This window comes from Hyperolius riggenbachi, chromosome 10 (genome assembly GCF_040937935.1).
Source record: "Hyperolius riggenbachi isolate aHypRig1 chromosome 10, aHypRig1.pri, whole genome shotgun sequence".
In the NCBI taxonomy this organism is placed as follows: Eukaryota; Metazoa; Chordata; class Amphibia; order Anura; family Hyperoliidae; genus Hyperolius; species Hyperolius riggenbachi.
Window position 1 is genome coordinate 222,766,788 of NC_090655.1, and position 10,089 is coordinate 222,776,876.

A 10,089-nucleotide genomic window follows, 5' to 3' on the forward strand; every position below is an offset into this window, starting at 1 on the left:
AGTTTGTAGCGCTCGCTATGCTACTCTGACAAGGTGTGCTAACTTTGATAAGGCATGTTAACTTTGATAAGGCATGTTATCTTGGATAAGGCATGCTATTTGTCTTAGTGAATCAAGCCCCATCTGCAGGGCCGGATTTGTATTCTTTACCGCCCTAGGCCACTGTCACCAGCCGCCCGCCTTCAGTATAGGTGGCAAGATAACCCCTCCCCTTCCCTCTAGTATAGGTAGCCTGATGACCCCCCCCCCCCCCCCCCAGTATAGGTAGCCAGATGACTCCTCCCCCCTTTCACTCCAGCCCTGCCCATGTGTCCTGCACAAGTTGAGGTGGATTTGTAGTTTGCAAAAGGTAGGCAGTGAGCAACTGGAAAACATCAATCTTGTAACTGGTGAATACTAAGACACTAGGGGGTTGATTCATTCACCTAATTGTGCTGACACAGTGTGAGGTAATGTCTACTGCGCAAAGTAATTCATTTAGTGCGACTTAATCCTTGTGGGTGCACACTACGCACGGTACTGGCAGCGTAGCGCGCGCTCCTTAGTAACAGCTGATCGTTCTAAATGCTGCGTAATAGTGACATCACATGACCACGATACTTCACTAGGGTGGCCGCATCTACGTCAATTAACATTGTAGCAGCTCCGCCCATGAATAATCGCGGTCATGCTAGTGAAGTATTGTGGTCGGTACTACATTAATGTAGTAGCAACCGCTCTAGTGAAGCATCGCAGTTGCACTACGATCACACGGCATTAAGAATGATCGGCCATTACTAAGGAGTGCTACCGGTACTGCGTGTAGCGTACATGCATTAGGATTAAGTCACGCTAAATAAATTACCACGCGCAGTAAGCATTACCTCATGCTGTGTCAGAGCGATAAGGTTAATTAATCAACCCCTAGAAGTCTGAAGCTTGTGTGGACAGGTGCACAGCTGCAGGCAAACAGATCTACATTGCGGGGTTTAGAATTTGAAAAGATTAGTACCATAGGTAGTCGTTCCAATTTACTAGCCTTGTTCAGTTGTGGGTGTGGCCAGGATGTAATGAACCTTTTTTTCTTCCAACAGGAGATCAGAAAATCACTGAGACTAAAGAAGATTGTACTTTATCTTCACAAAGTAAAATAGAAGATGATACTCTCGACTCCGGTTTTTCAAAAGATCTATTCTCACCATATCGCCTGTCCTCTTCAGAAAGCACCCATCTTCCTGGCTTTACTGAGGCTGCTCCTGCCGCTCCTGATGTGGATTGCCTCTTTGTTTGCTCATCCTGTGGGAAATGCTTCTCATTAAAGTTACCCCCAGAAGAATACGAGAGCAGCACTCCTGAAATGCCGCTTCTTTGTGCCGATTGTGGCTGGACGGTGATGGAGGAAGGCCGTTTCCCTCAACCACAGAAGATCGACACCCACAGATGTTCAGAGTGTGGGAAAACTTTTGGTTCCAATTCTGACCTCGTCCGGCATCGGCTCATCCATACCGGCGAGAAGCCTTTTGAGTGCCCCGAGTGCGGGAAGCGTTACAGGCAGCGAGGCGCCCTCACCGAGCACCAGATGGTTCACGCCGGCATCAAGCCGTTCCGGTGCTCCGAGTGTGGAAAACGCTTTACGCGCAAATTATTCCTCCTCACCCACGAGCGGACGCACACCGGGGAGAAACCTTTCTCCTGTTCAGAGTGTGGGAAATGCTTTTCACAGGAGTCTGTGCTGATCCGGCATCGGCATATCCATACAGGCCTGAGGCCGTATACCTGTTCAGACTGTGGGAAAAGCTTCACACAAAGCTCTAGTTTCAAGGTACACCAGAAGATCCACACGGGAGCAGACACCTTCCCTTGTCCTGAGTGTGGGAAATGCTTCAAGCAGAGGAAGTGCCTCGCTGACCATCTTAGACTTCACACAGGGGAGACACCATATTGTTGCATTGAGTGTGGACAGCGGTTTGCCCAGAAGCACTTGCTCCAGTCACATGTAAAGCTGCACACAGGAGGGCGGGAGGAAGATTTACCTTTGCCAGAGTGAACCTCCCAGTTCATTATATGTTTTTGCGTCAGAGACCTCTAGTCAGACACCAGAGGACTCGCATGAGCTGGAGGTCATCGTCATGCCGTAAGAGTGGAAAATACACCCAAATAAAACTGTCATTATGAACCCTGTGTGGTGGAATTTTTGTTCTTAATAATAAAGAGGAAAGTCTCACATTTTTATGTTCAGTTTAACCACTTGCCGACCGCCCACAGCCCATGGGCGGCGGCAAAGTGGACGCCTAAAGGACCGCAATACGCCTTCAGGCGGCGCGTCCTTTAGGCATGCCGGGGGAGCGATTGCGTCATTGATGACGCGCGCTTCCCCCGGCAACTGGCTCCGCCCACCCGCCGTAACATCCCGCCGGCCATACGGAAGCGCCGGCGGGATGTTAACCCCGCGATCGCCGCTACAAAGTGTATAATACACTTTGTAATGTATACAAAGTGTATTATACAGGCTGCCTCCTGCCCTGGTGATCCCAGTGTCCGAGGGACCACCAGGGCAGGCTGCAGCCACCCTAGTCTGCACCCAAACACACTGATCTGCCCCCCCCCGCCCACTGATCGCCCACAGCACCCCTCAGACCCCCCCCTGCCCACCCCCCAGACCCCTGTTTGCACCCAATCACCCCCCTAATAACCCATCAATCACTCCCTGTCACTATCTGTCAACGCTATTTTTTTTTTATCCCCCCCCCTGCCCCCTCCTGATCACCCCCCCACCCCTCAGATTCTCCCCAGACCCCCCCCCCCAGACCCCCCCCCCCCCTGTGTACTGTATGCATCTATCTTCCCTGATAACCTGTCAATCACCCGTCAATCACCCGTCAATCACCCATCAATCACCCATCAATCACCCCCTGTCACTGCCACCCAACAATCAGCCCCTAACCTGCCCCTTTCGGGCAATCTGATCACCCACCCACACCATTAGATCGCCCGCAGATCCGACATCAGATCACCTCCCAAATCCATTGTTTACATCTATTCTCTCCTCTAAACACCCACTAATTACCCATCAATCACCCATCAATCACCCCCTATCACCACCTGTCACTTTTACCTATCAGATCAGACCCTAATCTGCCCCTTGCGGGCACCCAATCACCCGCCAACACGCTCAGATTGCCCTCTGACCCCCCCTTATCAATTCGCCAGTGCATTAATTACATCTGTTCTTCCCTGTAATAACCCACTGATCACCTGTCAATCACCTGCCAATCACCTATCACCCATCAATCACCCCCTGTCACTGCCACCCATCAATCAGCCCCTAACCTGCCCCTTGCGGGCAATCTGATCACCCACCCACACCATTAGATCGCCCGCAAACCCGCCGTCAGATTACCTCCCAAATGTATTGTTTACATCTGTTATCTTCTCTAAACACCCACTAATTACCCATCAATCACCCATCAATCACCCCCTATCACCACCTGTCACTGTTACCTATCAGATCAGACCCTAAGCTGCCCCTTGCGGGCACCCAATCACCCGCCCACACGCTCAGATTGCCCTCAGACCCCCCCCCACCTTATCAATTCACCAGTGCATTAATTACATCTGTCCTTCCCTGTAATAACCCACTGATCACCTGTCAATCACCTGCCAATCACCTATCACCCATCAATCACCCCCTGTCACTACCACCCAACAATCAGCCCCTAACCCGCCCTTGCAGGCAAACTGATCACCCACCCACACCAATAGATCGCCCGCAGATCCGACATCAGATCACCACCCAAGCGCAGTGTTTCCATCTATTCTCTCCTCTAAACACCCACTAATTACCCATCAATCACCCCCTATCACCACCTGTCACTGTTACCCATCAGATCAGACCCTAATCTGCCCCTTGCGGGCACCCAATCACCCGCCTACACGCTCAGATTGCCCTCAGACCCCCCCTTATTAATTCGCCAGGGCATTATTTACATCTGTCCTTCCCTGTAATAACCCACTGATCACCTGTCAATCACCTGTCAATCACCCATCAATCACCCCCTGTCACTGCCACCCATCAATCACCCGCTGTCACTGCCACCCATCAATCAGCCCCTAACCTGCCCCTTGCGGGCAATCTGATCACCCACCCACACCAATAGATCGCCCGCAGATCCGACGTCCGATCACCTCCCAAGTGCAGTGTTCACATCTGTTCTCTACCCTAAACACCCACTAATTACCCATCAATCACCCCCTGTCACTGCTACCTATCAGATTAGACCCCTATCTGCCCCTAGGGCACTCAATCACCCGCCCACACCCTCAGAATGCCCTCAGACCCCAGCCCTGATCACCTCGCCAGTGCATTGCTTGCATCTATTCCCCCCTCTAATCACACCTTGAGACACCCATCAATCACCTCCTGTCACCCCCTAGCACACCTACCCATCAGATCAGGCCCTAATTTGCCCCGTGTGGGCTCCTGATCACTCGGCCAAACCCTCAGATCCCCCTCAGACCCCCTTCCGATCACCTCCCCAGTGCATTGATTGCATCTATTTTCCCCTCTAACCACCCCCTGAGACACCCATCAATCACCTCCTGTCACCCCCCTAGCACTCCTATCCATCAGATCAGGCCCAATACAACCTGTCATCTAAAAGGCCACCCTGCTTATGACCGGTTCCACAAAATTCGCCCCCTCATAGACCACCTGTCATCAAAATTTGCAGATGCTTATACCCCTGAACAGTCATTTTGAGACATTTGGTTTCCAGACTACTCACGGTTTTGGGCCCGTAAAATGCCAGGGCGGTATAGGAACCCCACAAGTGACACCATTTTAGAAAAAAAGACACCCCAAGGTATTCTGTTAGGTGTATGACGAGTTCATAGAAGATTTTATTTTTTGTCAAAAGTTAGCGGAAATTGATTTTTATTGGGTTTTTTTCACAGTGTCATTTTTCACTAACTTGTGACAAAAAATAAAATCTTCTATGATCTCGCCATACACCTAACGGAATACCTTGGGGTGTCTTCTTTCTAAAATGGGGTCACTTGTGGGGTTCCTATACTGCCCTGGCATTTTAGGGGCCCTAAACCGCGAGGAGTAGTCTAGAAAACAAATGCCTCAAAATGACCCGTGAATAGGACGTTGGGCCCCTTAGCGCACCTAGGCTGCAAAAAAGTGTCACACATGTGGTACCGCCGTACTCAGGAAAAGTAGTATAATGTGTTTTGGGGTGTATTTTTACACATACCCATGCTGGGTGGGAGAAATTTCTATGTAAATGGTCAATTGTGTGTAAAACAAATCAAACAATTGTCATTTACAGAGATATTTCTCCCACTTAGCATGGGTATGTGTAAAAATACACCCCAAAACACATTATACTACTTCTCCTGAGTACGGCGGTACCACATGTGTGGCACTTTTTTACACCCTAAGTACGCTAAGGGGCCCAAAGTCCAATGAGTACCTTTAGGATTTCACAGGTCATTTTGCGACATTTGGTTTCAAGACTACTCCTCACGGTTTAGGGCCCCTAAAATGCCAGGGCAGTATAGTAACCCCACAAATGACCCCATTCTAGAAAGAAGACACCCAAAGGTATTCCGTTAGGAGTATGGTGAGTTCATAGAAGATTTTATTTTTTGTCAAAAGTTAGCGGAAAATTGATTTTTATTGTTTTTTTCACAAAGTGTCATTTTCCACTAACTTTTGACAAAAAATAAAATCTTCTATGAACTCACCATACTCCTAACGGAATACCTTGGGGTGTCTTCTTTCTAAAATGGGGTCATTTGTGGGGTTCCTATACTGAACTGGCATTTTAGGGGCCCTAAACCGTGAGGAGTAGTCTGGAAATCAAATTCCGCAAAATGACCTGTGAAATCCTAAAGGTACTCATTGGACTTTGGGCCCTTTAGCGCAGTTAGGGTGCAAAAAAGTGCCACACATGTGGTATTGCCATACTCGGGAGAAGTAGTACAATGTGTTTTGGGGTGTATTTTTACACATACCCATGCTGGGTGGGAGAAATACCTCTGTAAATGACAATCTTTTGATTTTTTTACACACAATTGTCCATTTACAGAGTTATTTCTCCCACCCAGCATGGGTATGTGTAAAAATACACCCCAAAACACATTGTACTACTTCTCCCGAGTACGGCGATACCACATGTGTGGCACTTTTTTGCACCCTAACTGCGCTAAAGGGCCCAAAGTCCAATGAGTACCTTTAGGATTTCACAGGTCATTTTGCGGAATTTGATTTCCAGACTACTCCTCACGGTTTAGGGCCCCTAAAATGCCAGGGCAGTATAGGAACCCCACAAATGACCCCATTTTAGAAAGAAGACACCCCAAGGTATTCCATTAGTAGTATGGTGAGTTTATAGAAGATTTTATTTTTTGTCACAAGTTAGTGGAAAATGACACTTTGTGAAAAAAACAATAAAAATCAATTTTCCGCTAACTTTTGACAAAAAATAAAATCTTCTATGAACTCACCATACTCCTAACGGAATACCTTGGGGTGTCTTCTTTCTAAAATGGGGTCATTTGTGGGGTTCCTATACTGCCCTGGCATTTTAGGGGCCCTAAACCGTGAGGAGTAGTCTGGAAATCAAATTCCGCAAAATGACTTGTGAAATCCTAAAGGTACTCATTGGACTTTGGGCCCTTTAGCGCAGTTAGGGTGCAAAAAAGTGCCACACATGTGGTATCGCCGTACTCGGGAGAAGTAGTACAATGTGTTTTGGGGTGTATTTTTACACATACCCATGCTGGGTGGGAGAAATAACTCTGTAAATGGACAATTGTGTGTAAAACAAATGAAAAAATTGTCATTTACAGAGATATTTCTCCCACCCAGCATGGGTATGTGTAAAAATACACCCCAAAACACATTCTACTACTTCTCTTGAGTACGGCAATACCACATGTGTGGCACTTTTTTGCAGCCTAACTGCGCTAAGGGGCCCAAAGTCCAATGAGCACCTTTAGGCTTTACAGGGGTGCTTACAAATTAGCACCCCCCAAAATGCGAGGACAGTAAACACACCCCACAAATGACCCCATTTTGGAAAGTAGACACTTCAAGGTATTCAGAGAGGGGCATGGTGAGTCCGTGGCAGATTTCATTTTTTTTTGTCGCAAGTTAGAAGAAATGGATTCTTTTTTTTTTTCTTTTTTTTTTGTCACAAAGTGTCATTTTCCGCTTACTTGTGACAAAAAATAATATCTTCTATGAACTCACTATGCCTCTCAGTGAATACTTTGGGATGTCTTCTTTCCAAAATGGGGTCATTTGGGGGGTATTTATACTATCCTGGAATTCTAGCCCCTCATGAAACATGACAGGGGGTCAGAAAAGTCATAGATGCTTGAAAATGGCAAAATTCACTTTTTGCACCATAGTTTGTAAACGCTATAACTTTTACCCAAACCAATAAATATACACTGAATGGTTTTTTTTTAATCAAAAACATGTTTGTCCACATTTTTCGCGCTGCATGTATACAGAAATTTTACTTTATTTGAAAATTGTCAGCACAGAAAGTTAAAAAAATCATTTTTTTGCCAAAATTCATGTCTTTTTTGATGAATATAATAAAAAGTAAAAATCGCAGGAGCAATCAAATAGCACCAAAAGAAAGCTTTATTAGTGACAAGAAAAGGAGCCAAAATTCATTTAGGTGGTAGGTTGTATGAGCGAGCAATAAACCGTGAAAGCTGCAGTGGTCTGAATGGAAAAAAAGTGGCCGGTCCTTAAGGGGTAGAAAGACTGTGGTCCTCAAGTGGTTAAAGTGTACCTGAGATAGATAATAGTGGTGTATTTATACTTACCTAGGGCTCCCTCCAGCCCCATGTAGTCTGCGGGCTCCCTCACCATCCTCTCTGTCCACTTCGTTATCTTGTTATCACCGCCAGTAATCTGGCCAGTCGCTGCCAGTTGTGCTTTCCTGCTCCCTGGAGCATTCCAGAATGCTTCCAGCCGTGGTAATGGGTCGGGGGGGGGGGGGGGGGGGGGGGGGGGGCGCATGCAGCCATGCTGCACATGCGCAGAAGAGCGCAACCAGACAGATTAGCTAACTGGAGAATGGAGTGGCCCGGGAGGACGGCAAGGGAGCCCACACACCTCATGGGGCTGAAGGAAGCCCAGGGTAAGTATAAATACACCACTATTAACCATATCTGGATTTCTTTGTGATCTGATTTTTTTTTTTTTTATGACTGGATTCTAAACTGTAGCCATAACAGACTGATGTAACATCTGCTTCATTCTGCTGCAAAACAAACAGTAAAGCTGGCCATACACTGGCCCGATTTGCCGCCGTTTCGACAGCAGATTCGATCACTGGGATCGAATCTGCTGCCAATCGTTCGCGCTAAACGCACCCGCCGATTTCCGCCTGAAATCGGATTGGTCCATCGATCGCGCCGTGCGGGAAATTACCGTCGATTGCCCGCGGGTAGAGAGCGCGTCGCTAGCGGCGGCCGATCCGATACAGGTATACATTACCTGACGCTGGCTCCCGGGCATCTTCTCCGCGCTGCACCGCTCTGTTCCTGCTTCTATCCCAGCGTACATTAACTTCCTGTGTCACTTCAGTGACCAGGAAGTTCATATAGAGGGCGCTCTATTTGAACTTCCTGGTCACGGAGTGACACAGTGTACGCTGGAATGCGGTGCGGGATGCAGGGATGCGTGCATTGCGGAGAAGAGAACCCGGAGCCAGCTTCAGGTAATGTATATGGAGGAGGGTGGGGGGGACAGGCGGCAGGAGCAGCTCAACAGATTGTGATCGGTTTCAGGCTGAAATCAATTCACAATCTGTTTGCAGTAAAGGCAGCCATACGATCCCTCTCTGATCAGATTCGATCAGATAGGGATCTATCAGTTGGTCGATCTAATGGCAAATCGACCAGTGTATGGCTACCTTTAGTAATGACCTTTAAAACTAAAACCTTATCAGCATAATTTCCTCAGCCACAGAACGGTGTGTTTACTTCTAATTACTTTTCAGGATGTCAGGCTAAATTTGACTTTCTGTCTAGATAACAGAACAAGTTTTTTTTAAAACACTTGTCCAGGAAAACAGAAAGTGACCTCAGACACTTTCTAAGCAGGACTAGTACTTTATGTATATATGCTTCCCAAACACTGGTCCGCATGACAGCCGGGGGCCCCAGTCTCCCTCACTGGCTGGGGCCCCCAAACCACCATACTACACCTAGAGGGAAGTGCAGGCAAGACCTGGACCTCTCACCTCCAGGTAACTCGCCTCCACTGCCTCTAAACTGAATTCTAACTGCAACAAACACAATTGCTAACTTCCAGCTAGAGCAATTTCCTGCCTTTATTTGGTCAGCAGACGCCAGTCAGCCAATCAGGTGTACTATTATACACCCTTTGCCTGTATGCCTAAAGTTTAGATAGTTTACACAGCATATCTAGCTGCAAACAGCTTCAAAAGTTTATGATTATTTATTCCTGTGATACAATAAGGGCAGCCATGTTCTGTTTGTCACAGGCTGAGGGCTGGAGATGCTATCAGCTTGCCTGTGTGTAAATTCAGTCCCCTCTCCTCCTCCCTCCTCCCCTCTGCCTCTGAAATCAATGGCTAGTAACCTCCTCCTCCTCCTGCCCAGACTGAGCTCCCATAAGCCCTTGCTACAGTGCCAAGGCACAAAAGGAGCTGTGGGCGAGGCTTGTTTAGTTTGTATGGAATTAGAATATTAAAACAAAAACAAAAAAGTATTTGGCTTGAGGAATGCCCTATAAACTATATGAAAGGAACACAATTATGCATTTTGGATCCACTTTTAACCAATCAAAGGCTGCTTCACACTAGCAGCAATACAAGTAGGAGCACAGGGATACTATAATATCTGTTATTTTAAAATTGACCATTGGGGGCAGAACAAGCCTCATTTCTGAGGGAATCGCTGCATCATCAATGTCATCCACGGCATCTGCTTTACCCCTTTCTACCACAAGGTGTCAGTGATGCGCTATGGAACGCTCGCAGAAAGAGGTGGAACGCACAATCACGTCCTATGACATGCAACAACACGAGCTTTATTGACAACTTCCGGTTTTGT

At 47.4% G+C, this 10,089-nt stretch overlaps 1 protein-coding gene across 3 annotated transcripts in view; it reads left to right on the forward strand.

Moving 5' to 3' along the window:
* Positions 1–2,155, forward strand: part of LOC137536350 (zinc finger protein 501-like) — a 45,780-nt gene extending 43,625 nt beyond the window's left edge. For all 3 annotated transcript variants that reach the window (XM_068258532.1, XM_068258531.1, XM_068258533.1), the window contains exon 8: positions 1,074–2,155. In XM_068258532.1, coding sequence (XP_068114633.1) covers positions 1,074–2,026 — 953 coding nt within the window. In that variant the 3' untranslated portion in view covers positions 2,027–2,155. The remainder of the gene's footprint in view (positions 1–1,073) is intronic.
* The last annotated feature ends 7,934 nt before the right edge of the window (positions 2,156–10,089 follow it).